The sequence below is a fragment of the Arvicola amphibius genome, chromosome 11, assembly GCF_903992535.2.
Source record: "Arvicola amphibius chromosome 11, mArvAmp1.2, whole genome shotgun sequence".
Taxonomy (NCBI): Eukaryota; Metazoa; Chordata; class Mammalia; order Rodentia; family Cricetidae; genus Arvicola; species Arvicola amphibius.
In genome coordinates this window covers 61,124,701-61,143,050 of record NC_052057.2, presented here as the reverse complement: position 1 = coordinate 61,143,050, position 18,350 = coordinate 61,124,701, and the positions used below count along the sequence as shown (strand labels likewise).

Below are 18,350 nucleotides of genomic sequence, written 5' to 3'. Positions count from 1 at the left end.
AAACACCACTCTCCTGATTGGATACTTCCTGAGTCTCATGAAATACTTACATCAAAGTGCACCAGCAGCGGTACAAGGTAGATTGGTACATGGTTACCAATCCATGCCATCTTCCTAGGTAAGTATCTGTTATTTGGTGTTGCCAGGCTTTTGTGTTCATTTCTTGGGTAAATAGCTATTTTGAGTAGTTTTATGTTTGCTTGTTTTGTGAAGTACACATTTGCAAATGCATTGTCCTTTATTTGTGGAAGTTTTTATACAGACCATTTCTACCATATACACATTTGTAGAGTAAACTTCCTGAGCTGTAGTTCTTTTCTCTTTTGAGACTGATCCTTCTACCTGCATCTTCTGAGAGCCAGCACTGCAGGACACCTTGGTGGTGTTCCAGTGATGGTTACTAACTTCCGTTGATTCATCTCTCTCTAGGTTGAGTGGGCTGGATGTGCACTGTTGACCAAGTGTTTGCCACGTGAGAGAAAACATGCTCTCTCAGCACCTGTTTTACTTTTAAAACACTTAATATCGGGGTGGGGCTTGCACAGCCATGGCACAAGCTTAGATCAGAGGTCAGCTTCCAGGAGTCAGCTCTCCCCTTCCACCACATGAGTCCGGGATCAAACATAGGTAAGCACCTTTACCCACAATGACTCATCCTGGCGGCCGTAGTTTGCTTGTCTGTACTATTTTAGTTCTCAAAATTGATCCTGGCGTCAATGGGAAGGAGTCGGCATTTCTCTTTCCGGGGACATCAACTGTGTGCCACTTGAAGGAAAGACCAACCTTCTCCTTACCCAGTTGCAGTGGTATCTTTTATAAACTAAACCACGTCTAACTGGGACTCCGAGCTCACAGGCCTGCTTGTCTGACCTTGGGCAAACCCCACTGCATTAACTATGGCACTCTGTCCATAGTCTGGCTCTTCCTTTGCCTTCCGCTTCACAGTGGTTTTAGCCATTTAGGGCTCGCTGCATTTCTGTAATAGTTGTTGACTTTCTCGCTTTACCTCGTTAGAATTTGGAAACCGGCTATCCTCCAAAGACATGTGTAGTAAAGGGCTGGTCCCAGCAAGTGTGGCAGTACATGCCTGTAATGGTAGCATAAGGGAGGCAGATATAGGAAGACTGTGAATTCTATCTAGGCCAGCCTGGACTGCATGGCAAAAACTGCCTCAAAAGAACCTAAATGCAGGGAGAGGAGGCTTAGTGGTTGAGAGCCAGCAGTAAACATACCTCTGCCATACTGAAAGGCTGAGAGAGGTGGAACCAGCACCCAGGGCTGCAGCGACCACACCATTTACCATTAAAAAAAAAAAAAAAACCACAAAAAACAAAACCTCCATGTCAGAAAAGGATTTCAGATGCACAGTAGGACAGATTCAGACACAAAAGACCTCCAAACGAGACACAGTTTAAAAAATGTACATAGACTTAAGAGAAAGAGGAAAATTATTATAGACAGTTATAAAAAGAAAGTCTTAAAAAATAAAACAAAGTCTTTAAGAGACAGTAAAAATAATATAAAAACAAATAAGCCACATAAAAATAAAAAATACAGAGAGTCCAGATTATGTGTGTTATTGTGTTTTCTTTGGACTGAATGAGCCAACTGCTAAGAAACATCTGATTCTGGGATCTGCTAAGCCAGCATATATATATTTTAAAGGTATCTTGACTTCAAAATTTGAGTCTAAAGATGTCACTTTTAAGAGGTTCTCTATGGATTCCTTCTAGGTTAATATGGTTTGATGGAACAAGACTCCACAAAACGTCTCCATGAACTTTAAAAATACTTTGCCCAACTAACAGCAAGAAGCAGTTTGTAAAAAACAATGGCCAAATCCCCAAAATGATTGTTTATAAATGCTTGTTTTCACTTAAAGGGGGTTGACTTTAAGTAGTTAATGGCCACAGTAAATCTTTCTAAAAGGGGCGGGTACTGAAGAGACAAGACTAAACCCACTTTAAACCCAAAAACTGCCTGGCTGCCCAGAGACTGGAGGACAACCAATCGAAAGATAGACAAACTTTTTTTTTTCAACAGTTTTTGGGTGGTTTAGTGGAAAGCTACAAAAAATCCTTTCTTGATTCAGAGCCGACTATCTCCTACCCAATTTGGTAACACCAAGGCATACAACTCCCTGCTTGGGGTTTTTCCCTTTAAAGACCCCCTGCACTATGAGCTCAGGGCCATTCTCCCTCACCCACTGCATCAGTGTGTGGGACAAAGCACCCCTGCTTGCAAGCCTGTAAAACAATAAAGAAACCTTGTGTAATTGTATCAGGAGTCGGCTCTGTGGTGGTCTCATTGGGGGTCTTGCGACTCCAGCATAACAACATGGTATAGAAATGAATAGTTTACAACGGTATGGACTTTGGTTTATGGATACAAATTTAAGGTCAGTTTTGTTATATGTATATTTCTACTCTTATTTAAAGTATTATGTTTATATAGCTCATTTAAAAATGTAATGCATAATTTAAAATTGCAAATTAAATAGTCATTTATAATAGTCAAACTTGTAGTCATGTTAGTTAGGTTTTCTAGATATACAGAGATATATTTCAGTTAGATAATTTTCAATACTTCAAACTACAGAATATGGCATTTAAAAAGTTTTAAGAACTTAGACTTTTTTCAACAGTGAGACATGTCTGCTTCTGGCAGCACCAATCTGCTTCAAGAGGATGATGAGCATCAAAGAGGCTCCTTACAGAGCTTTCTAGCCTTGCCTGAACTGCTTGACAGTATACTATATAAACTTGACATGCAGAACCCACAGAAAAATGACTGCCAAACTTGCCAAAAGAAGGTGAGATGTTCCTTCAGGGTTCCTGCTTCATGAGTCTGTCAGACATTCTGTAGGACACAGAAGAAAGTGACTGACAAACTGCCAATATAAGCTAAACAGTCTTTCAAATTCCCTGCTTTATGGAAAAGTCTGCCAGATACTATGGGCCTGTAGGCTGAAGATGGGTGCCCCAACAAACAGAAGAACTCTGGGTGACTGTTCAGGCAGCAAAACATCTCGTCAATTCTAGAGTTTTAGAGGTTGCTTACTATGCACTTCCTGTTTTATATTATATATCCTTCTTTGGTCTTTGATGAAACTGAAGATATAATTTTCCTTAGTTAAAAGATAAATTAGATGCAAAACTTTAGACTCATAAAGATAAAAGAGTATTTAATTTTGCTTAATACAAATAGACTAAATATTGTAACTAATTCTTTCTTGATAACGGTTTTGTTATATGTAATTTTACTATGTTATAGTTAAAACCTTTTTTATTTAGACAGAAAAGAGGAGATGATGTGGGATTACCCTCTGTATACTGAGAATATGTTTTATTACCAGGGTTAATAAAGAAGCTGTTTTGGCCTATAACAGGGCAGAATATAGGTAGGTGGGAAAACTAAGCTGAATGCAGGAAGAAAGAAGGTGGAGTCAAGCAGATACCATCTAGCTACTGAGGGAGAAGATGCCAGACCCTTACCAGTAAACCACAGCCTTGTGGTGATACACAGATTAATAAAAATGGGTTAAGATAGAAGAGTTAGCTGGGAATATGCCTGAGCCATTGACCAAACAGTACTGTAATTAATATAGTTTTTGTGAGATTTGGGTTTGAGTGTCCAGGAAACAAAAAAGCTGTCCGATTACACAAAACTGTCCATAACTCCGTTCCAGATCTTCTGAAACTGTCACACAGACATGCAAGCAGACAAAATACCCACGAACACAAAATAACAATACTTATTTGGGGAGAAAACCCTAAATAATCAAAGGTTTCTTTCCCAGGGTGATGGCCTGCAGAGACAGTGAAAAGGTGGGACCTAGGCAAGACCCTAATGCCACTTGGGCCACGCTCTCATGGGATCCTAATGCCACTTGGGCCACACCCTCACGGGCAACTGTGGAATGCCAATCTTTCCCTCTGTTTCTTCCAGGCCATGAGTGAGCACTGTCTCTGTAAAACACAAACCAGACATGGTGCGCGCGCTGTCTTGCCACAGCAACAAAGGCACAAGCTAACCAATCACAACTAAAACCACCTGGATTCTGAATGGGAAGGCACTGAAACTATATATCCACCTGGGAGAATTCACATCTGAGCAATACTAAGGACTCCAAAGTATACATTACGTTTACCAAAACTTCCAAGCTGGCAATATAGGTTGGTGGGAAGGGGGCCTATCCAAGCCTGGCGACCTAAGTTGGATCCCCAGAACATAATGAAAGAGCTCCTGCAGTTGCCATCTGACAGCCATGGGCACACTGAAGTTCGTGCATACAACCCCACCCCCATATAATATTTTAAAGGATCTTCAGCATGTTCCTCAGTAATGCTTTAGAGTTGCTGTGTGCATAGTTCTTACAGTTCCCATTAAAACAGTCTGGGAGCACCCGATCACTCCTTATGCTGATGAATTCATTCAGTGCTTTTGCACACACTCCTGCTTAGACAGCAGTGGCATCAGCCTCGTCTCCAGTGACATCATTAATTTTAATGATCCCTTTGCAGACTCTTCTGTATTTTCTAATCACACGAACAATGAAGTAAGACTCAGTCTGACCAATCACTGTTTCTTTGCCTTGCATTTAAATACAGCCTCAAGCTGCAGAAAGCCAGCTTTAATACACTCCCAAACAAAGGAGCACTTATCAGAGAGCTGAAGGTTCTCAAAAGCAGAGAGATCAGGGAAAGAAATCCCTGGAAATGAGAACTAGAGAAGTAAATACTGGGATACAGTAACAGGCTAAACAGAGGACATTCTGTCACATGAAACAAGATTTCCCAATTATTTTGGGGTAATTTACTTTCTAATCATCCTTCTTTTTAACATCTAAGTAATGTTCAGGCAGATAATACTCAATTGCACATAGAATAAAAAGACACAAACAGCCATGGGGGGAAATACCAAGTATTTAGCTATATTGGGAAAACTATATGCAAAAGGTAAAAATACATAACCAATCATATACATTAGTTTCAAATATTTGTAACTTAACTCAAAACTCCTAAAAAGAGTTGAGGACATAGACTTTGATAATATATCATTAATTACACTTTTAATTTAAACGTTAATCATGGGCTGGGATGTTGATCTAGCACGCATGAGGCCCTGGGTTCAGCACTAGTAACATGATGGTGCCCTGCTTCTCTCTGTATCGCAGAACTTAGAGCAAGTAAGGGCAGGGACATCAGGAGTTGAGGTTAATCATCAGCTACATAACAATTCTGAGGCCAGCCTGGGGTACATAAATACATACAGTAAAATAAAATGTTATTCGTAATAGTCTTAAAATAAATCTAATCTCCAAAATAACCTGTCTTGTAATAGGATTTAATGGTATGTGATGTTTAAGTCATGTGGCTAACAGCAGAAATATATCAATTACAGAGCCCCAATCAGAGTGTCACAGAGATCTAATACATTAAATCGCTCAATAATAAAATAATTCCTGCCTTCAAACTTACAAGAACACTTTATTTTATCAAAGGCCAGGCTCAAACATACTAAGAACAAAGTATCTGTTCATAGCCGGGCAGTGAACAAAGTATCTGTTCATAGCCGGGCAGTGGTAGCACACACCTTGAATCCCAGCACTCGGGAGGCAGAGGTAGGCAGATCTCTGTGAGTTCAAGGCCAACCTGGTCTACAAGAGTTCCAGGACAGTTAGGACTGCTACACAAAGAAACCCTGTCTTGAAAAACAATCAATCAATCAATCAATCAATCAAACAAACAAACAAACAAACAAAGATTTGTTCATATGCCAAGGGCCAAGGCGAAAACAATAAACTGAACAATAAATTAATCCTTTCAAAAGGAACAGGAACCATTAAATCTTCTTCTTGGGTTTGAGAGGCCCATGATCCTTATAGAGTATACAGACAGCAGTGATGAAATTAAGCAAGGAGTTTGGAAAGAAATCAAATAGTTCACCATCAATGCCACAATACATCGTCAGCACAGCCAAATCAGTTCATTTAGTAAAACGTGACACTGTAACTAACTCCAGCAGATACCTGAAAGACTGCCGTGAAAATCTCTCTAGCATGAGGGCTTAGACGGAACCTGCAGCACACAGTACTATGTTAACTGCAGAAATGCCCACAATAAGCAATCGTCTCTGCAGTCCTGTGAAATGGCAGTATGGAATATGAAAAGGACAGTCAGGTAAACTAGCTTCACAACAGGTGCCGTCAGAACAGGAGCCGCAGCTCCAGGCACCCCGTAAGCTGCTGACTTCAGTGCCCGCTGTCTGACAGGTACTGTGCCAGTGCCGAATTACAGAGAATAACACAACAAAGGTCTCTGCGAGGAGAGAGCCCGCTGTAGAGTCACACACATAACTAAATATGGCTTTTGGAAGAAAGAGAAAGACTTTTACAAAACAAAAACTTTACAATTGAGAATTGTGCATATAAGTAGCATACTAAAATTTAAGGGGGTCATGTGCACTGGTGATTATCCCATGGCAAGTTCATTAACTAGACTTCCTGGATACTTTCCACAATCAACTATTCCATCTAATTTTGCGTATGCCATCTGAAATGTTCCCATTTTAAAATCAGGACCTCAAAGACAAATTTAAATCAATGACATCATACATCACAAACATCCCAGGGTCAGCAAGTGTGATGGAGCTGGACATTGTCCTGTGCCAACTAGCTTTCATCATCTCTTTGTAAAGGTATTATCTCAATTTCTTTGGCTATTCTTTCGGCTAATGCTTTATTATTTGCAGCAATTATTCTCCGAGACATCAAATCAAATGGTCCACCTGAAATCAAATCAAACATGGAAAACCAATTAGGAGAAAAGCAAGTACACAGTTGTATCTATGGCCATGCTATCATTTTAATAAGGCTTAGTTTTCTTTTCAAACAGAAAAAAGAATCTATCACTCAACGGCAGCGTTTGGTCTTGAGATGATGGCAGTTTCTAGGCATCTTTTCTGAGTAAGTACCGACATGAGGGATTTCAGGTTGGAACGCCACCCTCCCTTTAGGTTTCTTGTGGGCACTCTTACACTTCTGCACCGCCTGAGTGTCTGCGCGCACACCCTCTGACTCCGATGCTCTTGCACATCGCTCTCTTCCCATTTCCTGCTTCACCTTGCGACATCTCCTCAGTAAACTCTTGGAACCCAGGCTTATTCTCTCCAATCTCTCCTTCTGCTCAAAGTTAATATTTAACTGACCTAGGCCAGAGCAAGAGGCGTGGTGGACAAAGCCCGCTGTCCATCCTCACTATGGCCTCTTCCAAGTTCATGGAACAAGCTTTGGAAAAGAGTAGACCTTCCCAAAGCCTCTCAGGAGCTCCTGGTACTCACCCTTGAAGAGTCACAATCATTTCTCAGTATGTGTTATAACTAGCTACTATCTTTGCCTCTATCTCCTACTGTCTGATTTTATAGGAAATTGTACAGCCCATTTTTCTATCAGGACATGTATCAGCCATTTTTTTTAGAGCCCACACAGAAAGGGAAGCCTAACAGATGTGCAGCAGACACGCTCTGGGTGCCATGACTTCACCTGTCACGTCCATCAGCACTCCGCCTGCCTCAGTGACGATGACGCCAGCTCCGGCCATGTCCCAGCAGTGGATGCCCATTTCATAGTACGCGTCCGCTCCTCCAGTTGCCACCAGGCACATGTTAACAGCAGCGGTCCCAACACTCCGGATTCTAGCGCGAAAAGTAAAGATTGGTGGGGAAAATCCTCTTAGAAAACGTATTCCTGTTTAAGGTCACTTTCAACGCCAACTGTGATTGCTTGCTTCAATCTAGAGAATAACTGTGGATAGAAGTATTCTCCATATACTTTAAACTTTCTCTCTATAAAAATGATCTCTATATACTTAAAAATGAAGTATATAAAATTTAAATATTTTGCTGCTCTTGCATGGACCTGAGTTCAGTTCCCAGCACTCACATGGTGGCTCACAACCACCTGGAACTCCAGTTCCAGGGGATCCAATGTCCTCTTCTGGCATCTGCAGTCAGTGCACGTATGTGGTACACACACATATATGCAAGCAAACATTCATACACAAAAATAAAAACAAATCTCTTGAAACAATCTAATCACGATGTACTGTGTAAATCGGGAATTTATCACAAAGCTACCATTTAATAAGACAAACAAGCATGGTAACAAAGTCTTTAAGGGGAGACAAAACAAAATACCAGAGAGAACCAGGCATGATAGTACACACCTGAATCACACTACCTGAGAAAGGCTGGAGTGGAAGGCCCAGGAGTTCAAGGCCAGCCTTTTCTCAAAAAAACCAAACCAGACAAACACGGAAGAACAGTGCCACTTGTGTGCTCTGCTGTCTGGAGCCTAGCACCCTTCATTCTACACAGACAACACAGTGCAAACCATCTCCAGGCCCTGTGAGACACCGTGCCACTGTTCACTGCCAACTGGAAAGGCCTTGTGGTTGTGCCTGAACCCACAACAGGCCAGCTGGGGTCTGCATGAACATTTATTTGGTCTTAACTTTTCAAAAATATCAATGCTTTCTACAATTAATAGCTTAAAAATGCTCAAAATGTCAAGGTCATAACAAAATGAAAGACTGTGAAACGACTTTCAAGAAAATGGATGAGCAATGAGAATTAGGTTGTGTACACTGGCACACACCTTAATCTCAGCACTCGGGAGGCCAAGTCAAGAGAAATCATGTACACATGCTAAAACTGGTGGTCAAGTCTTTGCATATTAAGTTCAAAGCCAGCTGGGGCTGCAGTGTGTAAGAACGACCCTCAAAACCAGAGGCTGTCAGGACGGTTCAGCAAGTCAAGATGTTGTCACCAAGTCTGACGACCTGAGTCCAATTCCTACAGCCCACAGTGGAGGGGGAACTGACTCCTAAAAGCCGTCCTGTGATCTTCATGGTTGAATTGAAGCCCAGGCAGAAACAGAAGCACTCAGGTTTGATGTGGTTATGTTACTGAATCTTTTACTAAGAAATAAACATGTTAGAGCAGCAGTTCTCAACCTGTGGGTCACAACTCCTGTGGCAAACCTCTACCTCCAACAATATTTACACTACAATTCTTAACAGTAGCAAAACTATGGTTATGAGGTAGCCATGAAATAAAGCCTGTTATAGACCTACAGGCTTGATATGGAAGAAAAGAAAGCCCAGCATGAGGACCTGCAGTGAGGGTGGCAGCACTGGAATCTGAAAGCCGCTGCTCTCGAGTGGGGAGGAGGAGGTTGAAGCCAGCCTGGGCAGAAGAGGACACTGTCTCAAAAACAAACACAGCAACAACCACGACAGAAAGGAGCCAGGGAGCAGGAAACATAATGTCCGTAAGTTACTTTCAACTTCTTACTTAAATTTCCTTTTTTATTTTTTGATTTTTGGGGGGCAGGGAGCTGTTGTTGTTGTTGTTTTTGAGACAGGACTTCACTAATGCTTCAGCCTCCTGAATGCTGAGGTTACAGGTGGGTACCACCATATCTGCTTCAAATTCCTATTGTAACTAATATTTCAACCTCTGGAAATAGGCAGAGATTCATTCTCTCAAAGTTTATATTTTTTCAAAAGTACCAGAGAATTGATGAATTGTGTGGGTATTTTTTTTTTCTGTATCTAAAAACAAAAGACAAAAACAACAACAAAAAAACAAAACCTAGTATCTTCACAAAGCCAAATTTTAAAAAGGACAGGAATGACATGACACCTGTCAGGTCCAAAGGGTGCTCCATTTCCTGCTTCCCCACACCCCAAAAAAGAACAAACCCACTGACTCATCCATAATTGAGCCTAGGCCCAGCTCCACCTGGACTATAGGATGTCTGGCAGTTAGACATAAGCCAAAACCCTCAGGAACCTGTAAACCAGTTCCTATCTGCCAAAATGAGTCCTTTCCCTTATCTGGCAGAAGGGACACATGGCTTCACTGGCATGTATCTACCTGTGCCAAAGCTATGCCAGGTTCCATATTCCCTCAGTCCCCACTCACAAGTACATGCTACACACTTCAAAGCCCCCACACCAATCCCTTGACCCTTCCCTCCCTGACTACGTGCCCTCCTCAACACGATTCTCACTGCACTCTATCCCTGAGTGCCCTCCTGTTCTCTCATGATCTCTACTATTGGCTCCAGCTTCCCAGCCCTGGCCATGTTCAGTCTACTTCTTCTCTCTGCTGTGGACTCCTCCAGGTGCCCTTGGCTCTTCCTTCTCTCAAATGCACAATCAAACCTTAACCATACAATGGGCAGTCATGTAGGCAGCTTCTTTGCTACCTCCCCCTTGAACAGAACACCTTTGACTTGAAGTGTGTTTTATAACTTAGCAAGATGGGTCAATCCAATTCCAAGTGACAAGTTTTAGCTCATAAAGAAAGGTGAGCTGAGCACAAAGTGATGGTTGGAATCCCGGAACTCAGGAGGCCCAGGCAGAAGCACTGTGAAGCTGATACTACCCTGGGCTGCACAGTAAGGACTGCCTGAGTGGAAACCATCTGAAACAAAGCCCAGGAAGGGCTCTTCCCTCCCTCTTACATGAGACAAGGACACGGGGCAGTGAGAGCTCACGTTGTAGGAGGAACGACCGGTACTGCTCACAGTAAGTGCCTGTGCTGGAGCACTTGGAGGCGCCTAAGCCGAGGTGACAGTCACCCCCACCAGGGCATCAAGGGCTCTCAGGCGGGGGGTTGGCAGTCCCCAGGAGCTTGTTCTTCTAGGAAGAAGCCCTAAGGGTCTCCTAAGATTACTCAGCTAGCAGTGACAGCAGGACACAGATCCGTACTGTATGTTCTGAGATGGATCCTCATCCGCTCCGTCTAGACACTGAGTGTGCCTAAGAGAGGGAAGAGAGCATGCGCAGCACCAAAAGAGCTGGGTCTGCTCTCGTGCTCACCCGCTTCACAATTTCTCCAAATTTCCACATTTTTGTCATTAATGTGGGGGCGATTTATCTTAGACTACAAATGCAATGGTTACAAATGATAAATTAGTAAAAAGTTCCATGTTTATGATAAAACTGCTCTTTACTGGGCCTGTTCAATCTAAATTTACACAAAACTGTAGACTTACACGAAACATGTAAATGATTATTTTTTGTACCTTGACTGCATTTCTCATGAATGAACCCTGAAGACAACAATCTTATGTCACAATCTCAAAATGCTGGACCCATCTGCACTAGTTCCCCCAAATTAAGCAGCTGATTCATCACAATTTACTTTGTCTCAGGCCTGTCGTAACCTCATCTGGTCCTGGCTGGTTTACCCGCCTCAGTCAGACAAACCATGGCTCTTTTTGATCTCATTGTGGCTTTACAAGCAATTCTCAAGTGACACTGAAGGCTTAAAGAACCGCTGAACACAGCAGAGCACAGAAAGGGATACGATAACAGCACTATCCGTGCTAACATTTTCCTCGTTCATACTAAGAAAAAAATCCAGATCAGGCAATAGCAAATAAAAAGCTGACGTATAAACCACTTGGAGCTGCTTTATAGCTGTTTACTGTCCACAGTTAAAGAGCCACTCTAAAACAGGCAGCGGCAGCAGCAACTTTCAGCAGCACCTGTCATTGCTTCAAGGACAATAGCCTCTCAGTAACCTTACTCCCTACTGCACAGACCACAGATTTACAGTCCCAAATCACAGTCGGTAGCACGGTCAACATGTACTTGGAACATCTTACTCCTAAAAGACAAGGTAAATACTGAAGAAGAGAATGATCTAGAAGTCAGGGCTATGGTCATACCTCCACCTAGCTGTGTGATCGTCACGTGTCTGAACCTCTGAACTCAGCTATAAACAAGACTAGGTTACTAGATGATCCTTGGCGAATTCTTAGAGACTATTCCTGAGGATGCTTTCAGGAGAAAAAGTAGAAACAATTGGCAATAAGAGAGAATCCTAAAATTCTCTTGTTATTCAAATGCCTGTCTTTATTGTTTGAATGAGTTCACACTATGTAACCCAGTCTGCTCGCTTCGGCTTCCCTAGTGCCCGGGGATGACAGACAAGTGTTACAGAGCCCAGCTTCTCAATGGCTTCGTTCATCTGGCAGTCTCTTCCTGTGTACTTCAGGTTGCCTTTGAACAATTCGCTACAGTCCTCCTGCCTCAGCTTCCTAGAGGCCAAGGTTACAGGTACGCTCAACCATGTCTCATGACAGTGGCTTTTTAAATGATAATTTTTATTGAGACAACTATAATAAAGGTCAGAAAAAACAACTTATATAATCAATATCTTTATTAAATTTAAGAACATCAAATCACTAGTTTTTCCTAAAACCTCTAGGATAAGTACCTGCTTCAAAATAAAGAAACAAAATAAATTCTGAGTTAGGTTCTCACTACGTTTTCCAGGCTAAACCCTAACTTCTGGGATGAAGCCATCCTCCAGCCTCAGCAACATCTGCCATCACTTCCGGCTTCTTCACTTCCATAACCTGTCACCACTGATGACTGTGACGTGGGAAAGCAGTGTTATCGTGAGTGTAAACCGTATGACCCCAGCATTCAAGAGGCGAGGCCAGCCTGTGCTACACAGTGACATCCTATCTCAAACACAAAACAAAGCAAATATAACAATACACAAATTTAATACAAAAGAAATTTGCTAAAAATGTAAGGATTTATAATACAAAAGTTTTAAAACAAAGCAAATAATTCATAAAATAATATAGACAGCTATCACAACACAAAACAGGATGAAAGTAGAAGAGCAGTATCAGCGCATTAATAGCTTTGCCTATTAAAAACATTTACGCATTAACTTATAAATTAAACTCCATTCTATGTTTTGTACAAGGGATAGGCTTAAAATGGAGAGACAAAAATAGAGAGACAAGGTTTGGCATTGTGGCACACACCTCTAAGCCCAGCATCGGCGAGACTGAGGCACTGGGGAGGCCGAGGCAGCAGGACCGTGAACTCAAGGCCTGCCCGAGATGCACAGCAAAATTATGTGGGCAACATCAGAAACAAAACAAACAAAATTCATCTAAAACCATGAGGAAGATATTCAAGGTCAATTCTAGCCTCCACACAAACACAATGGACACAGACACACATGAAGGGCACTCATGCATGTGCACACGCCAGCACACGCACACACACACAAACACACACACACGCAGAGAGAGAGGGAGAGAGAGAGAAATAATAAGCGAATCCTTTAAAAAGTGCAGCTCTCTGGCAGGGTGGTGGGAATGAGAAGGCTTACCCGTGGATGGGAAGGGAGCAGAGCTTTTCCATGTTGGAAAGAACGATCCGCAAAGTCTCTGGCTTTCTAGATGAGCCCAATTCAGTCACCAAGAGTGCTTTGGTAATATCTGAAAAGAGAAGTTATTTCAAATAAACCATTGGATGTCAATAACCAAAACTCTAGAATAAATCTAACACAATTCAGAATAAAATGGGATATTTAAATCCTTTTTCCTAGTTTTATCAAACATTTTTCCAAGCTTTAAAGTGTTAAAACACATAAAATTAGGTATGGTGCTCAATACAACCCTGTAATTAAAAAATAAAAATAAACAACAAAAAAGGAAATGAACAAAAAACATGCCCTCAACCTAAGTGTTTAAGAGAAAGGTTTTGGCTGGGCAGAGTTGTGTACATCTTTTAACTCAAGTGCTCAGGAGACAGAGGCTGGTGGACCTCTCAGTTCAAGGTCTACACAGCCAGTTCCCAGTTCCAGGCAGGAGCTACAGTGAGACCTTGCTTCAAAATAAAACAAAACCGGAAGGAAGGGAAGGAGGGAAGGAGGGAGACAGGAAGGATAGAAAGGAAGGAAAGTTGGTTGGTTAGTTTAGGAGAGTTTGCAGATTCCAAACTCCAGACTCTTTGCAAGCGTAAAGCACCAGCTAAAGTGCAAGGCTACTGAAGGTGCAGGCTGGAGATGCAGGACTGACGTGATGGAAGCAAGGTGACATACAATGCCAGCCACCTGTCACACTGGAACAGTTCTACTCACTGAGTGTGTATATACACACACAAACACACACACTTATCTTTGTAAAGACAGGGTCCACACTCACACACTTAATCCCTCTCAGATGGCAACTCCCCCACCCCATTCCCAAAAAGAAACCCTGTACTACTGAATATGAAAACTTCTCCCACATTATCTCAGGAGGCCACAGACTATAACAACCATTTATACAGCGTCAATAGTGTATTAGCCATAACTTACCTAGAGACAAAGAAAATAAGGGTGTGTGGACAGGGTATATGCTAATACATTATTTTATATGAGGAACTTGACCCTCACAGAGACTGAGAAACTACTGTGTATCATTCTTAAGGATTCTCAGGTGATTTTTTGTTGCTGTTGTTGCTGGGAAAATGTACATAATTTTTTTCTCTTATAAAGTTTTGCTACAAAGCATAAGTTGCTCTAGAACTTACTTTGCCCAGCCTGGCCTCAAACTCCTGATCCTTCTGCCTCTACCTACTGAGTGTTGGGATTCCAGGACTATTCCCCATGCCCAACTGATCTCAGCTTTAACATGCATTATTTATGATTTGTTGACCAATAATGGGCTGAGTGGCATCCAGTAAAATCCAGAAATTCTAGGAAGAATAAGACACTGTGGCTGAAGCACTATGTCCTGAACCCTTAGAAGAGGAACCCTGACACAGATCACACGTTTCTGTCAGTGTCACCTAACCCTGAGGGCACTTGCTCCCTGCCATCTGCTTCTCCTGCTCCAACTCTCACACTAAAAATGAGGTCAGAAGGGGAAAGGAAAAATAGTACAGTCCTGAGTCAGCTAGCACAGGCTAAGTGCAGAGGTTACATACGAACAGGAGTCAGCTAACACTAGCTAAGTGCAGAGGTTCCATACGAACAGGAGTCAGCTAACACTAGCTAAGTGCGGAGGTTACATATGAGCAGGAGTCAGCTAGCACAGGCTAAGTGCAGAGGGTTCCCATACGAACAGGAGTCAGCTAGCACAGGCTAAGTGCAGAGGTTCCATACGAGCAGGAGTCAGCTAGCACAGGCTAAGTGCATAGGTTACATACGAGCAGGAGTCAGCTAGCACAGGCTAAGTGCATAGGTTAAATACGAGCAGGAGTCAGCTAGCACAGGCTAAGTGCAGAGGTTACATACGAGCAGGAGTCAGCTAACACAGGCTAAGTGCAGAGGTTCCCATACGAGCAGGAGTCAGCTAGCAGTAGCTAAGTGCATAGGTTACATACGAGCAGGAGTCAGCTAGCACAGGCTAAGTGCAGAGGTTCCATACGAGCAGGAGTCAGCTAGCACTAGCTAAGTGCAGAGGTTACATACGAACAGGAGTCAGCTAACACTAGCTAAGTACAGAGGTTACATACGAACAGGAGTCAGCTAACACTAGCTAAGTGCGGAGGTTACATACGAGCAGGAGTCAGCTAGCACAGGCTAAGTGCAGAGGTTCCATACGAGCAGGAGTCAGCTAGCACAGGCTAAGTGCAGAGGTTCCATACGAGCAGGAGTCAGCTAGCACAGGCTAAGTGCATAGGTTACATACGAGCAGGAGTCAGCTAGCACAGGCTAAGTGCAGAGGTTACATACGAGCAGGAGTCAGCTAACACAGGCTAAGTGCAGAGGTTCCCATACGAGCAGGAATCAGCTAGCACAGGCTAAGTGCAGAGGTTCCATACGAGCAGGAGTCAGCTAGCACTAGCTAAGTGCAGAGGTTACATACGAACAGGAGTCAGCTAACACTAGCTAAGTACAGAGGTTACATACGAACAGGAGTCAGCTAACACTAGCTAAGTGCGGAGGTTACATACGAGCAGGAGTCAGCTAGCACAGGCTAAGTGCAGAGGTTCCATACGAGCAGGAGTCAGCTAGCACAGGCTAAGTGCAGAGGTTCCATACGAGCAGGAGTCAGCTAGCACAGGCTAAGTGCATAGGTTACATACAAGCAGGAGTCAGCTAGCACAGGCTAAGTGCATAGGTTACATACGAGCAGGAGTCAGCTAGCACAGGCTAAGTGCAGAGGTTACATACGAGCAGGAGTCAGCTAACACAGGCTAAGTGCAGAGGTTCCCATACGAGCAGGAGTCAGCTAGCACTAGCTAAGTGCAGAGGTTCCATACGAGCAGGAGTCAGCTAGCACAGGCTAAGTGCAGAGGTTACATACGAGCAGGAGTCAGCTAACACAGGCTAAGTGCAGAGGTTCCCATACGAGCAGGAGTCAGCTAGCAGTAGCTAAGTGCATAGGTTACATACGAGCAGGAGTCAGCTAACACAGGCTAAGTGCAGAGGTTCCATACGAGCAGGAGTCAGCTAGCACAGGCTAAGTGCAGAGGTTCCCGTACGAACAGGAGTCAGCTAGCACAGGCTAAGTGCGGAGGTTACATACGAGCAGGAGTCAGCTAACACAGGCTAAGTGCATAGGTTACATACGAGCCGGAGTCAGCTAACACAGGCTAAGTGCAGAGGTTACATACGAACATGTAAACTGCAAGCACACTTCGCTCAGGGCACCAGGCACTGGAGGACACACCTACCTTCCTGTTGTGAGACCCGAAGCTTCTGACCATTACAGAAGGCTCCTTTTCCCTTCCTGCCAGTATACATCTTATCTTCCACACAGCTATACACAACTCCAAACTCCATCTGCAGTGGGAAACAAGCCTTTTAGCAAACCTCAATATTTTTCAATTAATTGATATCAGCTTCTGAATAAAGTGACAAGAAAATCTAGAATATTAACAAACTCTATTCAAACAGCCCAAACACAGTAGGTCATCAGACCTCAGTCTCACTCCTCCCACTCAAGTCTAGACAAGGAGAGCACACTGTCCCTCTCTCCTAGCCTCAGACGGAGACAGCTTTCTGTATTTTCTACAATGGACACTGTGTCCTCCTGCATTAGGATCCCTGCTCATCCATTCTCTGACAAACTATCCACAGATCCTCCTCTTCTGGTTCCTTCTCACTAACCATCTCCCGTCCATATTGCTCATTTGAATTCTTGCCCCCTACACCTCCATGCTGAATTTAATTGCTAACACAATGGTAATTGGGAGGTTTGGCCTTGAAGAGGCAACTGCCTTCTTCCTCCCCAGCCTCAGGAGAACAGCTTCAGCACACTTCCCTGCGCCCCGCCCCCACTGTGTGCCAACTCCCGAGTTGTGTCAAGGCATCTCCCGCTCACGCCCTGCAGTCCGCAGTCTGCACTGACCAGCCCGTCTACTGCATCTGTAACGACCCTTTGCTGACCCCAAAGGCTTTGCTCTAAAAAACTGGAGACAAGCGGTCATCCTCAAATCACTTCAGTACTTAACAGGAAAGCTCCATGTTCCCTCGGGTGTCCCTTAGAAGTTGACCCCTCAGGCTTTCGACCCATCTTGCACCACTTCCGTTTCCCTTCCAGCACTTCAGATTCTCAGGTACTTCCAAGTCCACAGACTCAACTACTAACAATCATGTCGGCTCCAACAAGTCCCGTCACAGGAGGCTATGCTTTGTAACTGTCTTGCAAAACCTCTTTTAAAGAGGCCAAAAAACTGTTCTTTCTGGTAAGACTTTTCTTTCTTTTCTTCCTTCCTTCCTCCCTCCCTTCCTCCCGCCCTCTCTCTTTCCTTCCTTTCTGGAAAACTTCAAATTTTCTAAGTGGCAACTAACATAGCCAACTTGTAAGACGTCTTCTGCTAGGAAGCCGCACACTGCACACAGAAGGCTGGTTTATTCTCTTCTGTCTTCCTCCACACGCTACCTTCAGCTGAGGACACACCTGACTGTAACAAAGGACGGCTTCAAAAGCAGAGACCACATTCTGCTCAGGCTGAGTCTATGTTAAAGGCTGATTTAGGACCACTGGGCATGCTACAGGAACAATGCAGTCTATAACCAAGGGCTCATTTGTACTAAGTGTGTGTGTGTGTGTGTGTGTGTGTTGTGCATGCATGTTGCTAGGGATTCAATTGAGAGGTTTATATACACTAGGCCCTAGCACTTAGCCTTGGGCTTTTATTTCAGAAATTTCTGAAATACACTTTTGTTCATGCTGATCAAATGCAGCACACAAGCTCCTTGAGATAGCAGTCACACAGCAGGGAACAGAGAGACCGCAGTAGCCAACAGATTTCACTCTACTGGGTTTGGTATGTAAGCATTCAATTACGTCTATGTTCCTAACATACCCTGCTATGTCCACCCATTCTCTGGCCCATGACATATCGTCGTCTTTCAATGTCTCCCTGCATTAACATCATGAAGACATGCTTAGAAATGTCCCACTCATTTTAAAATGTCAATCTGAGACAGTTAAAGTCACATTAACCCCTGTCATAGCTGCATGTGTCAGAAGTATGGTGGTGGTTTGTGTTTCCTTTACTTGTGTTCAATTTCTCTTTCCAACTATG

General features: G+C 43.3%; 1 protein-coding gene across 1 annotated transcript in view; it reads right to left on the bottom strand.

The window, feature by feature from the left end:
* Positions 1-5,731: 5,731 nt before the first annotated feature.
* Positions 5,732-18,350, bottom strand: part of Impa1 (inositol monophosphatase 1) — a 34,029-nt gene continuing 21,410 nt past the window's right edge. The window contains exons 7-10 of the mRNA XM_038347030.2: positions 16,491-16,599; positions 13,213-13,321; positions 7,544-7,695; positions 5,732-6,789 (exon numbers count right to left, since the gene is read on the bottom strand). Of these exons, the coding sequence (XP_038202958.1) occupies positions 6,674-6,789; positions 7,544-7,695; positions 13,213-13,321; positions 16,491-16,599 (486 nt within the window). The 3' untranslated portion in view covers positions 5,732-6,673. The remainder of the gene's footprint in view (positions 6,790-7,543; positions 7,696-13,212; positions 13,322-16,490; positions 16,600-18,350) is intronic.